General features: G+C 41.3%; 1 protein-coding gene across 5 annotated transcripts in view; it reads left to right on the top strand.

The window, feature by feature from the left end:
• The first annotated feature begins 616 nt into the window (after nt 1-616).
• LOC112258082 (calcium-activated potassium channel subunit alpha-1) overlaps nt 617-22,025 on the top strand; it is a 222,235-nt gene continuing 200,826 nt past the window's right edge. For 3 of the 5 annotated variants that reach the window (XM_042326592.1, XM_042326589.1, XM_042326586.1), the window contains exon 1: nt 617-1,841. In XM_042326592.1, coding sequence (XP_042182526.1) covers nt 1,605-1,841 — 237 coding nt within the window. In that variant the 5' untranslated portion in view covers nt 617-1,604. The remainder of the gene's footprint in view (nt 1,842-22,025) is intronic. The other 2 variants (XM_024432187.2, XM_042326594.1) reach the window with 2 other exon arrangements.

Below are 22,025 nucleotides of genomic sequence, written 5' to 3'. Positions count from 1 at the left end.
ATATACAATTAAGAGGCGTCACTACAGTCCCTGGTTCGATTCCAGGCTGTATCACATCTGGCCGTGATTGAGAGTCCCATAGGGCGGCGCACAATTGGCCTAGCGTCGTCCGAGTTTGGCTGGGGTAGGCCGTCATGGTAAATAAGAATTTGCTGACTTGCCAAGTTAAACAAAGGTTAAAAAAATATATATTCTCTGCTAGCTCAGGCTCACGATTAGGGGATCAATGCAATATGTGACCACAAGGGAGAGCAGAATCTCCACTTTATAAATTAGTACATGGTAAAAAGTAAAAAAAGTTGTTTTTAAACCTGACTAACGATAACGGTCAGAACAAGACGTTATATATTTAAAACGACAATTGGCGCTGCATCATTTCCGAGCTATGAATGAATTGATTTAATTGCTTAATTTCATCATCATAATCCATCTTTAAAATCAATAAATGTAATCATGCTTTAAATTATACATTTTGTATGGATATTTTACATGTGACAAAGCTACGTATTTTCACTTAAATTCTAGGTAGCCTACTTGTTTTCTTGGCATGAAGAAACGTTAAAAGAGCAACAGATTGCTTTTGTGTGGCTTTTCAACAGGTTCTATTCAAGCCGATGTGTGGACAACATATTTCAGCTGTCTTCTTTTCGGGAAAAAGTCATCCTCTCCTTCAGACGCAAAACGCTTTCAAGACATTGGGTTTAGTGCATATTTGTGTAAGGATGTACGGATGAGAACGGTCGCCAACATGGACGTGGAATCACCGAAAGAGAATAATGTTTGAGGATCGCCGAAACCCGTGAGTTGGCCGGATCTTGTTGATGGCTCCACCCCCGCTACCTGTAAACCGCCCTCCCAGTTCCTTATCATCTTCCAAATAGATCTGACAGTCAGCCGCTATCATCTGTCCGCCACTGAAGCAAGAAGAGGACAAGAAAACCTATGGAAAGCGTTATTGAACAGCTTTAATGAACGGAAATAAATAAGTCATCTGCGGTCATAAAGAGAGAAAGTAGTAATCAACACCTAACGAGAGCGCTAAATGGACCAGAAATAACGGACTTAGAAAGCGGCGGTTGGTTCTCAACAAGGTGGAGTTTTGTGAGTGAGGGCGAGGGTTACCATCGATTGCCTTTACGCGATTTGGTTACCTGATGGAGAAACCAGAACGACATGTGACTCGAAGATAATTGCTGCCTTTCCTGGAAATATTGAACTATTACACCAAAAGAAACAACAAAGAAGAACAGCAACGGGATTTTCAATATATAATTATATGAACGAGTTTTGAAGAAATATCTGATTTCGCATACAATTCGCATATAACTTATTGTGCGATCTGTGAATGACTTTTGTTAATGGAACGATCATATCCTGTCCTTTGAAGTGCAGTTTCTGCGTCACAGGTCGCTGAGAACACAACATTTACATTGAAGGACTGATGTAAACGGACAGGGTAGAGTACAGGAAGGAAGGTTGGTAGTTAGTTGAAGCAATATGGCTGAATTGTGGGGTATGGGGCACTGGCTGGAACTACCCATATCGTCTGGATACTAGTTATAGAACATGGAAACCTATCCCTGGGCATCAGTAGCCTCAGAATAATGCCTAAAGGTAAACATAGTTACTACCCGGACTCTCCCTCTATCCGCATATCCAAGATGGATGTGATCATCCCGTTCTCCCCAGATGTGCCCTGTGATAGCAATGGGCAGCGCATGTGGTGGGCTTTCCTTGCCTCCTCCATGGTCACGTTCTTTGGGGGTCTCTTCATCATTCTGCTCTGGAGAACTCTCAAGTACCTGTGGACCGTCTGCTGCCACTGTAACACCAAAAAGAAGGTTGGTCATATTCATATGTCCACACACAGCACATTTCCAATACCTTCATAACTTGTGACAGAAATTGACTAATGTCTATGTTGCTGTTTTAGTGTGGAACTTTGGCTTCATACCATTTGGATGCATATAGAATTGGGTATTTTCTTTACTATAGGCCTGTGACAGTCTGTGCAATAATGTTTCCCCACCAAAAATCACTGAGCCACATTGTTACCTTTCCCCCAAATGAAAAAATAAGTTATAACATTACAAAACAGTTATAACACCTGCATAACATTGTAACAGTGAAACTTGTGTGAGTTATTACATTTCAAGTGTATTTTATTAAGTGTGAATGAGAGTATATGCGTTTTAGATGTGCAGATCTTTTGTGTAAGGATTTGGCATAATATTACTGAGGCTCTTGAGCTCTGCCTGTATTCTTGACACCTGTTGTTTCAAGTGAGAATTATTTGACCTGTCAGAAATCAGAAACTAAATCATCATATCAAATAATTACAATACCGAAAGTATACTTTTTTTCGTGTATACATTATTAAAATGTTTGTTGGGAATTTTAGTTTTGTTTGTTTTGTTTTGAGGTAGGACACCATTTTTAAAAAAACCACTCCGTGGTATATTTGGCCTAATGTTGAATGAACAAACACAGATGTATCACTTATGGGGGTCTCGTTTCTTCATTGTCTGAAATTACACGAGCAGGTTTAGAACCAAAGCAACTTGTTAAAGCCATTGTCATCTGTAGGCCTGTCATGTAGGCCTGTCATAGCAATTGATGGATGAAAGGCAGCTGTGGTACTTCATACTATATATACATGCAGTATGTATGTTCAGTTTATTTAATAGAAGTGTAACTCGATCAGACTGCGACAAATACACAAATTAACAAAAGGTGAGATTGCATCTGAAGAAATACTTTAGACACCTCTGGTTATAATGAAACTTTTCCATGAAGCAATGTTGTCCAGGAAAATATGTAGGCTCGCAAACACGCACGCACCGCACACACACACACACACACACACACACACAGTTAGTTAAAAAGATTCCAACAGTTAGTCAGGAATAGTTTCCCCCAGTCTCTACCCTGGACACACCCCCACCACTGACAGCTGCTGTTCTATTACACCAGTCAAGCATTGTTGTGTGTCAAAGAGACATTCTTTAAAAGCATCATCAGTTGCCAGAACCATACTGTGTGTGTCACTAGAGTGACCAAATCTCTATATCAATAGTTGATAAAGGTGTCAGCAACACTGACAAGTTGCTGTAAATTTACAGCAAAACTTTCAGTTAGCTACTGTAAATCTACATTACAGTACAGTTGTCACGATCGTCGTATGAGTGAGACCACGATCGTCGTATGAGTGAGACCAAGGCGCAGCGTGTTATGCGTACATTCTCATTTAAATGAATGAAACACAGAACAAAAGCAACAAAATCAAGAAACGAAATGTGACGCTATACAAACTAGTGCTGACAGGCACATAGTCAAGATCCCACAACACAAAAGAGGAAATGGCTACCTAAATATGATCCCCAATCAGAGACAACGATAAACAGCTGTCTCTGATTGGGAACCATATCAGGCCAACATAGACATACAAAACCCCCTAGACATACAAAAACCCTAGACATACAAAAACTAGAGTACCCACCCTAGTCACACCCTGACCTAACCAAAATATATAGAAAAACAGAGATATCTAAGGTCAGGGCGTGACAACAGTACTGTAAAGAGCAATGCATTTTGTGGGTTGAATGGCATTCCACTACACTTCACAGTAAAGTACTGTATTACCTGTTTTGCTGTATATTTACAGCAGCATACTGTGAGTTGTGGTGCATTGTGGGAGAATGTTGTGGGTGGCAAAATAATCTAGGGCACATTAACATAGTTTGAGGTATGCCTTGTAAGATGCTATATTTGTTGCATTAGTGAGAATACTGTACCACAGAATACAGTATCATACCATATTTTAAAATATAAATTATATTTTGCCAGTAAATTTACTGGCTACTGTGCTGCCAGTAATATACTGTAAATAATGCAGGATTTTATTTACAGTGAATGCATGCTCACCACTAGCAGTGCAAACCTTCATCTTACTACTGCAGTCTTTACATTCCCATGGCTGTGTATGGACTGTGTTTGCAGTCTTGACATTCCCATGGCTGTGTATGGACTGTGTTTGCAGTCTTGACATTCCCATGGCTGTGTATGGACTGTGTTTGCAGTCTTGACATTCCCATGGCTGTGTATGGACTGTGTTTGCAGTCTTGACATTCCCATGGCTGTGTATGGACTGTGTTTGTAGTCTAGACATTCCCATGGCTGTGTATGGACTGTGTTTGCAGTCTTGACATTCCCATGGCTGTGTATGGACTGTGTTTGCAGTCTTGTGACTGTGTTCCCATGGCTGTGTATGGACTGTTTTGCAGTCTTGACATTCCCATGGCTGTGTATGGACTGTGTTTGCAGTCTTGACATTCCCATGGCTGTGTATGGACTGTGTTTGCAGTCTTGACATTCCCATGGCTGTGTATGGACTGTGTTTGCAGTCTTGACATTCCCATGGCTGTGTATGGACTGTGTTTGCAGTCTTGACATTCCCATGGCTGTGTATGGACTGTGTTTGCAGTCTTGACATTCCCATGGCTGTGTATGGACTGTGTTTGCAGTCTTGACATTCCCATGGCTGTGTATGGACTGTGTTTGCAGTCTTGACATTCCCATGGCTGTGTATGGACTGTGTTTGCAGTCTTGACATTCCCATGGCTGTGTATGGACTGTGTTTGCATTCATTCCCATGGCTGTGTATGGACTGTGTTTGCAGTCTAGACATTCCCATGGCTGTGTATGGACTGTGTTTGTAGTCTAGACATTCCCATGGCTGTGTATGGACTGTGTTTGCAGTCTTGACATTCCCATGGCTGTGTATGGACTGTGTTTGCAGTCTTGACATTCCCATGGCTGTGTATGGACTGTGTTTGCAGTCTTGACATTCCCGTGGCTGTGTATGGACTGTGTTTGCAGTCTTGACATTCCCATGGCTGTGTATGGACTGTGTTTGCAGTCTAGACATTCACATGGCTGTGTAGGGAATGTGTCTATTTCTCAGGAATAGGGGTGACAATTTTCTTTGTATAATGCTGCTGTAAGAAGGGCAGCAGGTACCCTAGCGGTTAAGAGCGTTGGGCCAGTAACTGAAAAGTTGCTGTTTTGAATCCCCGAGGCGACTAGGTGAAAAATGTCCCCTTGAGCAAGGCACTTAACCCTAATTGCTCCTGCAAGTCACTCTGGATAAGAGCTTCTTGTAAATGTAAGAACCGGTTCATCTCAATTTCTGATTCTATAGGCTTGCTGTGGATTATGTCATCTGGCCGATCATGAATAACGTTACATTACTTAATACTGTTTGTTGATGAACACACCTGGTATCGCTTTATTGTACAACTAATGAGGTGAGCAGTTAGTGGTCAGGTTACTTTAGCAGATTATTAGATCAAATTAAGTGCAATCAATAGGGATACCTCCCTGTAGTACACTACTTTTGACCCAGGCCCATAGGGATCTGGTCAAAAGCAGTGCACTATATAGGGCATATGGTGCCATTTGGGACAGAGCCTTATTCTCATCCTCCAAACTTGGAGAAAAACTCTAATGCGTAAAACTCTACAGTACAGGTAACAATGCATCATAGATGTGGCTAGACATTTAGTTCCGTGTTTAATCATCCAGTGTAGTAATCACCTCCCAACCTAATGCAGATCAGTGAGAGAGATGGCAAAGAGAGGGAAGGACCTGGACCTTCAGTGATCTCTCGCTTTCTCTGTTTCTCTCCAATCGTTGTATCAACCATGTATAATATAGAGGATTCAATCACTCTAATGAGCATGGATCTAGTTGACAACAAAGATTTGAGTTGGTCAAGAAAATAATAATCTTGTTTTGATGAATTATAGTGCTGAGATGACCACTGCTGTATGAGCCAACGCTAAGAGAACTAGACCAATGAGAAGAGTAGTGTGTGAGGTGTGAACCGAGACCAGTATGAGATTACTGTAGTACTCTCACTCATGTATGCATATACAGCTGGTGAGTAAAATACCCATCTAAAAGTCATTATCCTCACTAAGCTGTTTCGCATCGCCTGCCTGGACGGTTAATATGAAAATCATGATTATTTCTACTGTGAGGGAAATAATGCTTTGGCATTACTAAGGGAAAGTGGTTCTTTGACTATCAACCTGTTGCACTATAGTCTGTTTCCATACTGTATGTGCTGCTTGCAGCCCACTCCAAAATACATGTTTGGCATGACAATAAAGACTGAGTGTTTTAACTAGTTTACAGATATGAAACAGACAATCATATCTCTCAAAAAGATCAAATTACCAGTTTATGCCACAAAACCAACTTTATAAGATGCTATAAAGATATGTTCTATTTGACAAAAAAATGAATGACGTAGAATAAGGCGTTGTTGGCAGAATAGATGGATGCAGTTCAATGCCTGATTAATATAGCATATTCACCATTACATTTCTTGGTAGTCCAACAAATATTGCTATCAGGTTGTAAATCACAGCTGACCTGGTATATTGTTTGCTGCAATCAGTCCTTCGGAGAGAGAGAAGGAATAGAGAGAGAGAAAGGGGGGAAGGGAGAGAAAGAGGAGAGAAAGTGGGGGGAGAGAGAGGGGAGAGAAAGAGTGGAGGCGAGAGACAGAGACAGAGCGAGAGGAGGGAGAGAGAGAGGGAGAGAAAGTGGGGGGAGAGAGAGGGAGAGAAAGAGTGGAGGCGAGAGAGAGGGGGAGAGACAGAGAGAGAGAGGGAAGAGAAAGCTGCTGGGGGGGTGTCATGTCATTGGTTACAGCTAGTGATTTAAGGTTTGATACCGGAGCTCCGAGGCATGCGTCGAAATCGCTGAACAGTTTATCGCTTTATCAGAAGTATGTGATCAAGCTTTGTTTCGTCGAACAGCCACTTGATTGGGTTGGTAGAAGACAAAAATGCTATCCTGTGCAAGCGCTATGGAGTGTGGGACGTTGTCTATAATAATTTGGCTGCTCTAAATGATTTTGATCAGCAGGTGCCAATAGTGTACACTGTGTGACTCAAAGCCTGGAGTAACAAACTTATTTTTGACACAATTGGCTGGCAATGCTCAATGCTTCAGGAAGGTTTGTTTCCCCATCACTAGCTAGAGCTAGAGATAAAGGTGTCATGTGGTTAGCTAGCAAGAAATGGGAATCAGTTTGCTAGCTAGCAAGAAATGGGAATCAGTTTGCTAGCTAGCAAGAAATGGGAATCAGTTTGCTAGCTAGCAAGAAATGGGAATCAGTTTGCTAGCTAGCAAGAAATGGGAATCAGTTTGCTAGCTAGCAAGAAATGGGAATCAGTTTGCTAGCTAGCAAGAAATGGGAATCAGTTTGCTAGCAAGCAAGAAATGGGAATCCGTTTTCTAGCTAGCTATGCTGAACTTGAAAGACTTATCCGCAGTTAGCATATCACTTAGTTGTCAATCAAATGTATTTGGCATCAATCAAATGAGAGGGCAGGCATGTTCACATTCAGTTGTCAAAACATGGGTTGGGAAAATAATGCATTGGCAGGCAAGCAGTAGAAGGGCGAGCAGTCTACTATTCCTATTGTTTATCATTGCAATTTAGTCTGCTGACTACAAGCTCATTTTTGGGGGGGGATGGTTTATCTACTGTTCTCTCGATAGATTTGAGCTCATCTTGCTCTGGCTAACATTAGTTGTTGATCTTGTTATTGTTGATGATGACGTTGTTGTTGTTGTTGTTGATGATGTGCATAGGCAACCGAGGGAGCGAGACCCTACCTGTTCATGGTTGTTTGAACAATAGAACTGTAAAGTTCCCAAATCTAAGGCACTCCCGTGGTATTTACATATTTGCAGAAATCCACTATTTTGTGGCTTTTGGCGAATGCTTTCTAACGATCTAAAGTCACACTGGTGCTACTGCCTGTAAACACACAGTCCAGTTCAAAGGGAATGATGACAGGCCCATGTGGCAAATGACTTATTTAGCTCTGATTGGCTATGGTACCCCTGTCTGTGTATAGTCTATCCTGAGGTGTGTTCAGTTCACTTGAATGTTTGCTATGTTACAGAACGGTTTGTACTAAATGATACATTTCCCCCAAACATTCTTTAACGTTTTTGAACAGACTTTGAGGTACGTTTGCTCCTGTTTGTTGGGTGTGGACGAGGTGTACCTTGAAGCAATGAGTGACGTATTTAAAGGGCAGTGGCGGTGCTGACAGCACTCCCCAACCCACAACCCAACCTCTTCCCCTATTTCAACTGGCCGTTCAGTACAGCACCGTTTCCGTTCAATTGAACGTTCCAGAACGTAAAAACGTATTGAACATAGCCCTGGACAAGACTTGACACATTTTTATTAGGTTTTATTTACTGTAGTGTCTATTAATTGTCCAAACGCATGGCCGCTTTCCCACTCTATATTGCTACAGAATTTTCACAAATGCCTTACTTTCATTCCCAAACATTCTATCAAAGTTTGAAAATGTGAAAATGTCTTTATCTAAGTGCTCGCTTCTCATACATAAAAAAGGCCTCATTCTTTCAGCGGGTGTATATGAACTGATTTTATTTCACGTTGCTAAAACGCTGTCAGTTCCACTTTAAAGCACCATGAGAGACTGGAACACTAGGTAATGATGAGTAAGCCAGCGTTTTTTTTACCAGATCGAACCAATGGAATGAACATTAATCACTCTTCCTCTCGTGTGTCATCCAGCTCTCCATTCCTTCTGCCCTCTCCTCTTTTGCATGTCACTCACTCCTGTCTTCCTCTATTTTCTCTCCCCCAAGAATCACACACCCACACACACAGATGTAATGTCAATCAGTCGACAGGCAACTGGCACATATGTATGTATACAATGTGAGTCCGTTTTTTTGGTTGCTAAGCAACAAGCAAAGTAATTCATTTTAAGTGAAAATCCTTCCCCTTATGCAATTGTCTAGGCTCAGGATCTAACAGAGCTGGTTAGTGTAGGAACAGGAACACCGTTTCCCACCCACCCCCACCCAATCTGTGCATGTGATTAGCATCACAAACAAAGCACCTAGAATAGAGCAGGTGCTTTTAGTGTTTCAAAGATAGAGGCTGATAATCTGTTCCGTTTCTCCTTGTTGTTTTTAAGTTGGCCTCTCTCTGCTTATGAGGGAGATATCTCCCCCCCCCCACTCACCCACTGCAGTGTCCTGAAAGGGGAAGCTCCAGGCTGCTCTTTGAGCTCTAGGCTGAATCCCAAATGGCACCCTATTCCCTTTATAGAGCAGTACTTTTGACCAGGGCTAATAGAGCGCTGGTCAGAAGTAGTGCACTATAATCGGGAATATGGTGCTATTTGGGACAACCCCAGATTGACTGTATTCTCTGTCCTCATTACCTCCCTTTTAACGTCTGAGACAACTGGATAGGTCAAAACAATCTCACATTGATTTCACTTAGGCCTATACAGTCCAATCAGATCTGTGAAGGAGGGTAGAGGGGAGGGAACATCTATCCTGGAATGGAACACAGCCAGATCTCTTCTCCTCTTTAGTGTCCTCATCTGATGACAATGCTGTGAGATTAATGAACTGCTGATGAATAATGCCCATTATCACTGACTGACTGTCAGGTCAGGGAAAATAAGAAAGTGGTGTTCATGGTGAACACCACAGTGGATGCGTCCCAAATGACACCCTATTTCAGAAATAGTGCACTACTTTTGACCATGGTTCTGGTCAAAAGTAGTGCACTATATAGGAATAGGGTGCCATTTTGGATGCAAACTATACCTGGCAATGGGACGCTGCTACTGGTAAGCAAGATTTGGTAGTCAACTTTCAAAATGTAATCTGTTACTTTTGGTGATGCTGATTATTATTATTTTTTTTAACTTGTTTTTAATTTCACCTTTATTTAACCAGGTAGGCTAGTTGAGAACAAGTTCTCATTTACAACTGCGACCTGGACAAGATAAAGCAAACCAGTGCGACACAAACACAGTGTTACACATGGAATAAACAAGCGTACAGTCAATAACACAATAGAAAAAAGAAAGTCTATATACAGTGTGTGCAAATGGCATGAGGAGGTAAGGAAATAAATATTCCATAGTAGTGTAGTAATTACAATTTAGCAAATTAAACACTGGAGTGATAGATGTGCAGATGATGTGCAAGTAGAAATACTGGTGTGCAAAAGAGCAGTTTAGTAAATGAAAACAATAGGGGGATGAGGGAGATTGGATGGGCTATTTACAGATGGACTATGTACAGCTGCAGCGATCGGTTAGCTGCTCAGATAGCTGATGTTTAAAGTTAGTGAGGGAAATATAAGTCTCCAGCGATTTTTGCAATTCGTTCCAGTCATTGGCAGCAGAGAACTGGAAGGAAAGGCGGCCAAAGAGGTGTTGGCTTTGGGGATGAGATATACCTGCTGGAGCCCGTGCTACGGGTGGGTGTTGTTATCGTGACCAGTGAGCTGAGATAAAGCAGAGCTTTACCTAGCAAAGACTTGTAGTGTAGTGTAACTGTATGTGGACACCCGCTGGTCAAACATTTCATTCCAAAATCATGGGCATTAATATTGAGTTGGACTTTGCTGTCATAACAGCGACCACTCTTCTGGGAAGGCATTTCACTAGATGTTGGAACATTGATGTGGGGACTTGCTTCCATTCAGCCACAAGAGGATTAGTGAGGTCAGGCACTGATGTTGGGCGATTAGACCTGGCTCGCAGTCGGCGTCCCAATTCATCCCAAAGGTGTTTGATGGGGTTGAGGTCAGGGCTCTTTTCAGGCCCGTCAATTTCTTCCAAACAGATCGACAAACCATTTCATTAGAAGTGTGATTCATCACTCCAGAGAACGTGTTTCCACTGCTCCAATGGCGGTGAGCTTTACACCACTCCAGCCGACGCTTGGCATTGCACATGGTGATTTTAGGCTTGTGTACCGCTGCTCGGCCATGGAAACCCATTTCATAAAGCTCCAGATGAAAAGTTATTGTGCTGACATTGGTTCCAGAGGCAGTTTGGAACTCGGTAGTGAGTATTTTGTTTTATGTGCTACGTGCTTCAGTACTCTTAGGCCCTGTTCTGTGAGCTTTTGTGTGGCCTACCACTTTGTGGCTGAGCCTTTGTTGCTCCTAGACATTTCTACTTCGCAATAACAGCACTTACAGTTGACCGTGGCTCTTAGCACAGTAGAAATTTGACAAACTGACTTGTTGGAAAGGTGGCTTCCTATGACGGTGCCACGTTGAAAGTCACTGAGCTCTTCAGTAAAGTCATTCTACTGTCAATGTTTATCTATGAAGATTGCATGGCTGTGTGCTCAATTTTATACAACTGTCAGCAACGGGTGTGGCTGAAATAGCCGAATGAAGGTTTGTCCACATACTTTTGTATATATAGTGTAGCTGTCCAAAATCTTAATCAGTAATGTAACTTTTGGATTACCCAAACTCAGTAACGTAATCTGATTACTTTTCCCATTAGAGGAATTAGAACAAAAATGTATATTACCAATTGATCAACATATATTGCAGGATAAATCAATGTTAGAGTTTACATAGCTGTCCATAAATGGATGTTGCATTTTACTTCATGGGTTGATTATGTGTGCTTCGTATATTCCAGAGGAAAAGGACCCATCATTTTGACAGTTTATACTGTGAGTCCCAAATGGCACTTTATTCCTTTTGTAGTGCAGTAATAGGATGCCATTTTGGATGCAGCCTTAGACTGATGGTGGTCTGGGTTATGTGCAGACATGGCTCCATCCATGCCCTCATTAATCAATGTGCATCACTGCTGGGTGTCTCAGTCTGTCTAGTGCAGCGGTTCACAACCTTTTCCATTCTGGGGACCACCAAATCACCAGGTGTCAGTGTGAGGGTTAACAGACAGTAGTCAGGTTTTTTTTCTCACCTTTATTTAACCAGGTAGGCCAGTTGAGAACAAGTTCTCATTTACAACTGCTACCTGGCCAAGATAAGGCAAAGCAGTGCGACAAAAACAATAACACAGCGTTTCACATGGGAGAAACAAATGTACAGTCAATAACACAATAGAAAAATCTATATACAATGTGTGCAGATGTAGTAAGATTAGGGAGGTAAGGCAAAAAATTGCCCATAAAAGTGAACTAATTACAATTTAGCATTAACACTGGAGTGATAGATGTGCAGATGATGATGTGCAAGTAAAGATACTGGGATGCAAAAGAGAGAAAAAAAATAACAATATGGGGATGAGGTAGTTGGGTGGGTTATTTACAGATGTCCTGTGTACATGTGTAGTGATAAGTAAGCTGCTCTGACAGCTTATGCTTAAAGTTAGAGAGGGAGATATAAGACTCCAGCTTCAGTGATTTTTGCAATACGTTCCAGTCATTGGCAGTAGAGAACTGTAAGGAAAGGTGGCCAAAGTAAGTGTTGGCTTTGGGGATGACCGGTAAAATATACCTGCTGAAGCGCGTGCTACGGTTGGGTGTTGCTATGGTTACCAGTGATCTGAGATAAGGCAGGACTTTACCTAGCAAAAACTTATAGATGACCTGGAGCCAGTGGGTTTGGTGACGAATATGTAGCGAGGGCCAGCCAACGAGAGCATACAGGTCGCAGTGGTAGGTAGTATATGGGGCTTTGGTGACAAAATGGATGGCACTGTGATAGACGACATCCAATTTGCTGAGTAGAGTGTTGGAGGCTATTTTGAAAATTACATTGCTAAAGTGAAGGATCGACAGGATAGTCAATTTTACGAGGCTATGTTTGGCAGCATGAGTGAAGGAGGCTTTGTTGCGAAATAGGAAGCCGATTCTAGATTGGAGATGCTTACTATGAGTCTGGAAGTTGAGTTTACAGTCTAACCAAGTCAGAACCGTCCAGAGTAGTGATGCTAGACAGGCAGGCAGATGCAGGCAGCGATCGGTTGAAGTGCATGCATTTTGTTTTACTTGCATTTAAGAGCAGTTGGAGGCCACGGAAGGAGTGTTGTATGGCATTGAAGTTTGTCTGGAGATTTGTTAACACAGTATCCAAAGAAGGGCCAGAAGTATACAGAATGGTGTCGTCTGCGTAGAGCTGGATCAGAGAATCACCAGCAGCAAGAGCGACTTCATTGATGTATACAGAGAAAAGAGTCGGCCCGAGAATTGAACCCTGTGGCACCCCCACAGAGACTGCCAGAGTCCGGACAACAGGCCCTCCGATTTGACACACTGAACTCTGTCTGAGAAGCAGTTTGAGAAACCAAGGCTGTTGAGTTTGCCAATAAGAATGCGGTGATTGACAGAGTCGAAACCTTGACCAGGTTGATGAAGACGGCTGGACAGTATTGTCTTTTATTGATGGAGGTTATGATATCATTTAGGACCTTGAGCGTAGCTGAGGTGCACCTATAACCAGCTCAGAAACCAGATTGCATAGCGGAGAAGGTACGGTGTGATTCGAAATGGCCGGTGATCTGTTTGTTAACTTGGCTTTCGAAGACCTTGGAAAGGCAGGGTAGGATAGATATAGGTCTGTAACAGTTTGGGTCTAGAGTGTCTCCCCCTTTGAAGAGGGGGATGACCGCGGCAGCTTACCGATCTTTGGGGATCTCAGACGATACGAAAGAAAGGTTGAACAGGCTAGTAATAGAGGTTGCAACAATTGCGGCGGATCATTTTAGAAAGAGAGGGTCCAGATTGTCTTGCCCAGCTGATTTGTAGGGATCCAGATTTTGCAGCTCTTTCAGAACATCAGCTATCTGGATTTGGGTGAATAAGCAATGGGGAGGCTTGGGCAAGTGTCTGTGGGGGGTGCAGAGCTGTTGACCGGGGTAGTGGTAGCCAGGTGGAAAGCATGGTCAGCCATAGAAAAATGCTTATTGAAATTCTCGATTATCATAGATTTATCGGTGGTGACAGTGATTCCTAACCTCAGTGCAGTGGGCAGCTGGGAGGAGGTGCTCTTACTCTTCATGGACTTTACAGTGTCCCAGAACATTTGAGTTTCTGCTACAGGATGCACATTTCTGTTTGAAAAAGCTAGCCTTAGCTTTCCTAACTGACTGAGTATATTGGTTCCTAACTTCCCTGAAAAGTTGCATATCGATGCAAATGCAGTTTGCCACACAATGTTTTGTGCTGGTCAAGGGCAGTCAGGTCTGGAGTGATCCAAGGGCTGTATCTGTGCTTAGTTCTACATTATTGTCAATAGGGCATGCTTATTTAAGATGGTGAGGTTAAGCACTTTTAGAATAAACAGATATCCTCTGATGGGATGAGGTCAATATCCTTCCAGGATACCTGGGCCAGGTTGATTAGAAAGACCTGCTGGCTGAAGTGTTTTAGGGAGCGTTTGACAGTGATGAGGGGTGGTTGTTTGATCGCTGACCCATTACGGACGCAGGCGATGAGGCAGTGATCGCTGAGATCCTGGTTGAAGACAGCAGAGGTGTATTTAGAGGGCAGGTTGGTCAGGATGATATCTATGAGGGTGCCTGTGTTTACGGATTTAGGGTCATACCTGGTAGGTTCCAGGATCATTTGTGTGAGATTGTGAGGGCATCTAGCTTAGATTGTAGGACGGCCGGGGTGTTAAGCATATCCCAGTTTAAGTCACCTATCAGTACACACTCTGAAGATAAATGGGGGGCAATTAATTCACATATGGTGCCCAGGGCACAGCTAAGGGCTGAGGGGGGTCTATAACAAGCGGCAACAGTGAGAGACTTATTTCAGCAAAGGTGGCTTTTCAAAAGTAGAGGCTCAAATTGTTTGGGCACAGACCTGGATAGCATGGCAGAACTCTGCAGTCTGTCTCTGCAGTATATTGCAACTCCACCCCCTTCGGCAGTTCTTTCTTGACGTAAAATGCAGAAATGACATTTCTGAATTTTTGGTGGCCTTCCTAAGCCAGGATTCAGACACAGCTAGTACATCAGTGTTGGCGGAGTGTGCTAAAGCAGTAAAAAAAAAAAAACTTACGGAGGAGGCTTCTGATATTAATATGCATGAAACCAAGGCTTTTACGGTTACAGAAGTCAACAAATGAGAGCACCTGAAGAATAGGAGTTGAATTGGGGGCTACAGGGCCTGGGTTAACCTCTACATCAGAGGAGCAGTAGGATAAGGGTACAGCCGACAGCTATAAGAACTGGTCGTCTAGTGCGTTGGGGACAGAGAATAAAAGGAGCAGATTTATGGGCGTGGTAGAATAGATCAAGGCATAATGTACAGACAGTACAAACCAATGCGTTGGGTGACAATTAGAGCGGTTGTCTCTGGAGGCACCAGTTAACCTTGGTGAGGTCTTTGCATGTGTGTGGGGTGGGACTAAAGAGCTATCTAAGGCATTTTGAGCGGGACTAAGGGCTCTACAGTGAAATAAAACAATAAAAACTAGCCAAAACAGCAGTAGACATTAGAGAGAGGCATAAAGCAATCACAGGTGTTGATCAGGAGAGCTAAGACAACAACAGGTAAATGGCAATGAATGGGCAGAGCGGGTCAGTTAGGTACATACAGGACCTGAGTTCGAGGCTGGGGCCGGCAGGTTAACAAAATGAGGTACCAAGTTATTGAAACAGTCCAGGGGGCATCAGCTGTGTAGCCGAGTGATCATAGGGTCAAAAGAGCATCAATAGGTGAGTCAGGGTGCTGTTCGGTATTCACTACTACGCTTGGCGAGCAGGGGACACCTGAGCACATACTTTAGCTCAGGAAGTCAGCTGACCACACTGTTAATCCTCTGTCATTCTCTGAGAGAATATTCATACTCTGTTATGGATAATGTTTGAAGATGATCATACCATGGATCATTTATTATTTGATTTAGAATTTTTTGGATCCCTGTAGGTATATAAAATAACGAATTTGGGCTTTACTACGATAGAAACACATTGAATTACACATTCATAATCGGCAAAAAATAAATAATGAATAAGGTTTTGAAGTGTCTGTCCTATATCTAGGAGGTAATAAGAAATCTCAGGAAATGTTTGTTTTTTGGACACATTTATATTTAACCCCCTTTTTGCTACAAAACTTCCTCCATACTTCCATTTGCTTGTATGGGTTACCTTCAGATGAGTACCGTTTCACATGTGGGGGTCGTAGTTCAAAACGGAGAACACTATTGTGTTCGTGACAGTCTCATTTTTCCATAGAGTGGCTAAACCGTTCAGACACTACAGACATTTTCATGAGAAGGCCGATTTTCGGATGTCTCATGGTTTGACAAACACCCTTGGAGCTCAGCCACCTTCCACCGCAGGTGCGGAAGGCCGACATAGGAGGATGCAGTGGATTGAGACGCAGCCCATTCAAAAAACAGACCTGTAGCTTAAACTAATGGATTTTGATGAGGATTTCTTTATTATGTTACATACACTACCGTTGAAAAGTTTGGTGTCGCTTAGAAATGTCCTTGTTTTTGAAAGAAAAACACATTTTTTGTCCATTAACATAACATCAAATTGATCAAAAGTACAGTGTAGACATTGTTAATGTTGTAAATGACTATTGTAGTTGGAAACGACATATTTTTTTAATGGAATATCTACATAGGCGTACAGAGGCCCATTATCAGCAACCATCACACCTGTATTCCAATGGCACGTTGTGGTAGCTAATCCAAGTTTATCATTTTAAAAGGCTAATTAATCATTAGAAAACCCTTTTGCAATTATGTTAGCACAGCTAACATAATTTCTGGCCAAGAAGGCTAGCATCCCAGAGTCGCCTCTTCACTGTTGACATTGAGACTGGTGTTTTGTGGGTACTATTTAATGAAGCTGCCAGTTGAGGACTTGTAAGGCATCTGTTTCTCAAACTAGGCACTCTAATGTACTTGTCCTTTTGCTCAGTTGTACACCAGGGCCTCCCACTCTTTCTATTCTGGTTAGAGCCAATTTGCGCTGTTCTGTGAAGGGAGTAGTACACAGCGTTGTACGAGATCGTCAGTTTTTTGGCAATTTCTCGCATGGAATAGACTTCATTTCTCAGAACAAGAATAGACTGATGAGTTTCACAAGAAAGTTAATTGTTTCTGGCCATTTTGAGCCTGTAATCAAACCAACAATTGCTGATGCTCCAGATATTCAACTAGTCTAAAGAAGGACAGTTGTATTGCTTCTTTAATCAGATCAACAGTTTTCAGCTGTGCTAATATAATTGCAAAACGCTAGGTTTTGGGCTTCTTTAAAATGTGCTCTGTAAATGCTTTTCCTGATCAGATTTTCACACACACACACACATTGTATGACAGTTATATTCTTACATGGAAAAAGGTTATTTTTGTTATCTGTGTGAATTATATGTTTTACTCACTGTTATATTACTCTTCTCTAACTTCTGAACATTCAGGACATTCCCTTTCATCCCATTCTTGCTTAGAATATCCTGTATCTTATAAGAGTTATGCCTACACAGTCTCTGATTGAAAATTATGCGCAAAACAAAAAGGGGATGAATGGAGATATTCTGGTAATGTCCAAGTTTAGCAGTTACAGAAGTGTAAATTTATATGAGTAAGCAATCTGTGTGAGTCTTTTGTTAATCAACTAGCAAAATATTGGCATTTATTGGACTATAGCCAAAACAGTGGTAATAACAGGTACTTTAATACCACTTTTCAATTTTTTGAGATGCCTCCATATCTTTTAGTTCACCATAGAGAACAGATTCATTTATAATTGAGATCTTGTGACATATGTATTAATATGTTTTTGAATAATGCAAAGACTTCTGCAGAAATTGTATCAAGGGCCTCATGTTCTATTCCTGTTTAATGTCTTCTTCCTTTAAGAACTGATGTTGAAGGATCCAGAGATTATAGTGCTGATCAATCATGTCTAATATCCGACATGGTAGGGCCTAGATTTATTTTGGATGAAAGTGTAACCTAAATTTAGAAGTGACTGCATAATGTATCAAATAGTCAGAAAGCAGATCATTTACAAAGCTAATGATATTGCAATGATTAATGATGTATAGTGTTACGAGAATATATAAAAATTGATGTTACTAATTAACAAAGTCATTTTTCTAAACAATTTGTTTATACCCTGGCTTTCATCTATGCAAAATGTACATAAAAACTGCAAACACTACAGAACGACTCACAAACATGAGTGAAATAGGCTTACCTGAGAGCATACAATTGTCCATACACAACCAGCCCTTTCAACTTAGAACAGATAGAGGGCTTCATGCATCCCCCCAAACTCAAATACCCAAGATCCGGGTCCAAAGTTCAAACTTTCCCCCCGGGTCCGGGTCGGTCCTGTTTGATTGTCATCAGGTCTCGGTTCTATGTAACTACACCTGATAGACCAGAGTGGACCCAACCACGGCTCTGCATAGCCTATACCATATTTATTTTACTCTATTACATTTCCTTATAGAAGGGACAACATAGTGGCTTGTGAAAGTATTCACCCCCTTGGCATTTTTCCTATTTTTTTGCCGTCACGGCAGATTTCCTCCTCTTTGTCTGAAGAGGAGTAAGGATCGGACCAAGATGCGGCATGGTACGTGTTTGTCATTTTATTATAAAACATAAACTGAACACTAAGAAATACAAAACAATAAATGTGACCATGACCGAAGACCGAAACAGTACCATGTGGTGACAAACACGGAAACTAACACCCACAAACCAACAGTGAAACCCAGGCTACCTAAGTATGATTCTCAATCAGAGACAACTAACGACACCTGCCTCTGATTGAGAACCATACTAGGCCGAAACAGAAACCCAACCTAGAAACACAAAACATAGAATACCCACCCAACTCACGTCCTGACCAATTAAAACAAAAAAATAACACAAGGTTTAGGGTCAGAACGTAACAGTTGCCTTACAACCTGGAATTAAAATAGATTTTTGTGGGGTTTGTATCATTTGATTTACACAACATGCCTACCACTTTGAAGATGCTTTTTCTTGTGAAACAAACAAGAACTAAGACAAAATACAGAAAACTTGAGAGTGCATAACTTTTCACCCCCCAAAAACAATACTTTGTAGAATCTCCTTTTACAGCAATTACAGCTACAAGTCTCTTGGGGTATGTCTCTATAAGCTTGGCACATCACTGGGATTTTTGCCCATTCTTCAAGGCAAATCTGCTCCAGCTCCTTCAAGTTGGATGGGTTCCACTTTCGTACAGCAATATTTAAGTCATTCCACAGATTCTCAATTGGAATGAGGTCTGGGCTTTGACTTAGCCATTCAAAGACAATTAGATGTTTCCCCTTAAACCACGGGAGTGTTGCTTTAGCAGTATGCTTAGGGCTGTTGTCCTGCTGGAAGGTGAACCTCCGTCCCAGTCTCAAATCTCCAGTAGACTGAAACAGGTTTCCCTCAATAATTTCCCTGTATTTAGCGCCATCCATCATTCCTTCAATTCTGACCAGTTTCCCAGTACCTGCCGATGAAAAACATCCCCACAGCATGATGCTGCCACCACCATGTTTCACTGTGGGGATAGTATTCTCGGGGTGATGCCAAAAAGCTACATTTTGGTCTCATCTGACCAGAATACCTTCTTCCATATGTTTGGGGAGTCTCCCACATGCCTTTTGGCAAACACCAAACATGTTTGTTTATTTTTTTCTATAAGCAATGGCTTTTTTTCTGGCAACTCTTCCGTAAAGCCCAGCTCTGTGGAGTGTACTGCTTAAAGCCCTGACCTCAATCCTATAGAATATTTGTGGGCAGAACTGAAAAAGCGTGTGCGAGCAAGGAGGCCTACAAACCTGACTCAGATACACCAGCTCTGTTAGGAGGAATGGGCCAAAATTCACCCAACTTATTGTGGGGAGCTTGTGGAAGATTACTCAAAATGTTTGACCAAAGTTAAACCATTTGAAGGCAATGCTACCAAATACTAATTGAGTGTATGTAAACTTCTGACCCACTGGGAATGTGATGAAAGAAATAAAAGCTGAAATAAATCCTTCTCTCTACTATTATTCTGACATTTCACATTCTTAAAATAAAGTGGTGATCCTAACTGACCTAAGACAGGGACTTTTTACTAGGATTAAATGTCAGGAATTGTGAAAAACTGAGTTTAAATGTATTTGGCTAAGGTTTATGTAAACTTCCGACTTCAACTGTATGTGTTCGGTCTAAGTCTAGTTATCGTCAGGTCCATTTGGGCTCGGGTCTGATTGTTCGGGTCCGGGTCCACCTTTTCAATAAAATTATTGGGTCTGTTCGGGTCTGATTGTCCTTCGGTCCATTTAGGTTCAGGTCCAACTTTTTGGACCAGAGAAGACCTCGAAACAGGAAATGGTCCCATTGGAAATACCAATAACAGGTGGAACCATTCATATCCTCACATGAAACAAAAAAAGACACCTCAAAACAAGAAACAATAACAACTTTTAATTTACATCAACAAATATGATGGTAACTGGTAATAATATTTAACATTTTAAATAGCATGAAATGTAATATTATGTCACAGACATTTCAAAACAGATTATTCTAGATGAAGGAAAAAGGATACTGCACACTGCTCTTGATAGTATCACTGATCTTTAATGAGCTTACGTATCGGCCTCTGCCTGTTACCAGGCACTCTGTAGAACACCCCACCATCATGTCATGAGACTCAAGCAGGATAGTTGCGGTAGAAGTGTTACAAACTAAAACATGTTTTTTTAGTTAAAAAAAGCAACGTAATGACTCAATATAAGCCTGGATGTAAAGAACCACCATTGCTAACACATATAAATGCAAGCTCTCATCTGAACATTAATAAATAGGAAATTTAAGTTGAAAAACGGCTAACTGTGTATTTCTGGCGCGAGTCTGCATCCTCACAAGTTACATCCATCAATGCAAATTTCACTGATATGTTCACTTCATTCATTCTATATTAATTAGTGGTATTATAATCTACCCATTTTGCCTTGATTGGGAAGTTGGGAATCCAGTAGAAATGAAAGGATTTTCACATTGGAGTCCACTTTGGTCTCCTGAAGGTGAGAACAGTCATCTTGGTTCCCTGAGGATGAAGCTAGACAGCCATCTTTGATTTATGAGGGGATCTTTTCACTATACTAATTGGTCTGAGGGATGTCTAATATCACCACTGGCCATTTATCTCTGAACTCTGCCATTTCTGACATAAAAAATTCATAGAGAACGGCTTTTTCATGCTACATTTTTAGACTTAGTCATTAACTATCTGAGAGGGTCACAGTTTGAAGCCAATTATATGAATTTAATGCCACTTTTTTTCCTTTTCCTTTATCAGATTCTCTCGTTGACTACTCAGTCATTATTTCTGTGAAGTACGTTCAGGGTACAATTTAATCAGGTGCTGTTTGAATGTCATATGTCAAAAGCAACAAAATTTCCCTGACCTTGGCTCAGAACTATGTGTAGAGAACGATGTGTATCTGATAGAAAGAGCTCCACTGAAGGTTCATTACATAGGTGTATTTAGTACTTTTTTCTATGTAACAGTATGACTAAAAACATGTTTTTTTTATTCTACTAAATCAATGGTTGTGAATGACTCCTCAGCTATATTGAAGACAGGTTGCACTAGACTAAATCAAAATGGCTTCAAGCTTTACAGAGTACCATGGCCAGAAGGGTAATTCAGAGTGTAGTGTCACCAGAGATGGGCAGTATTTCTGTTATATGTATTTAAAATACATATTTAATTACTTCTGCACTACAATTCAATGTATTTTGTAACAAGATACTTCAAGACCTGTAATTTGTATTTTCAAAATATAAAATACTTTTCTATACCATGTTTTATAGTGGTTCACAATTTAGTGGCTCTCTTTCACCCTGCATTAGTATCAGAAGTCTGATGGCACTATGGTGAGATAAGTGTCTGCTAAATCACCTAAATATCAATGCTATTTGTATTTATATTGTTACATTGGTCTTTAGAGTATTGTGTAATTGTAACAAGATACATTACATATCTTTGCACATCTCTGAATGTAGCAGTGTGTAGCATTGTATACACACTCAGAAAAAAGGGTATGTTTAGTGTAAAGTATTGTACCTTGGGGTACAAAAATATCAAATTACACATAGGGTACCTTCAGAGGTGCAAATATAATCTGTTCGGTACCTTTTAGGGTACATGTGTGGATAATCT

This window comes from Oncorhynchus tshawytscha, linkage group LG01 (genome assembly GCF_018296145.1).
Source record: "Oncorhynchus tshawytscha isolate Ot180627B linkage group LG01, Otsh_v2.0, whole genome shotgun sequence".
NCBI classification, from domain to species: Eukaryota; Metazoa; Chordata; class Actinopteri; order Salmoniformes; family Salmonidae; genus Oncorhynchus; species Oncorhynchus tshawytscha.
The sequence above is the reverse complement of the archived record's forward strand: the minus strand, read 5'-3'. Positions and strand labels throughout refer to the sequence as shown.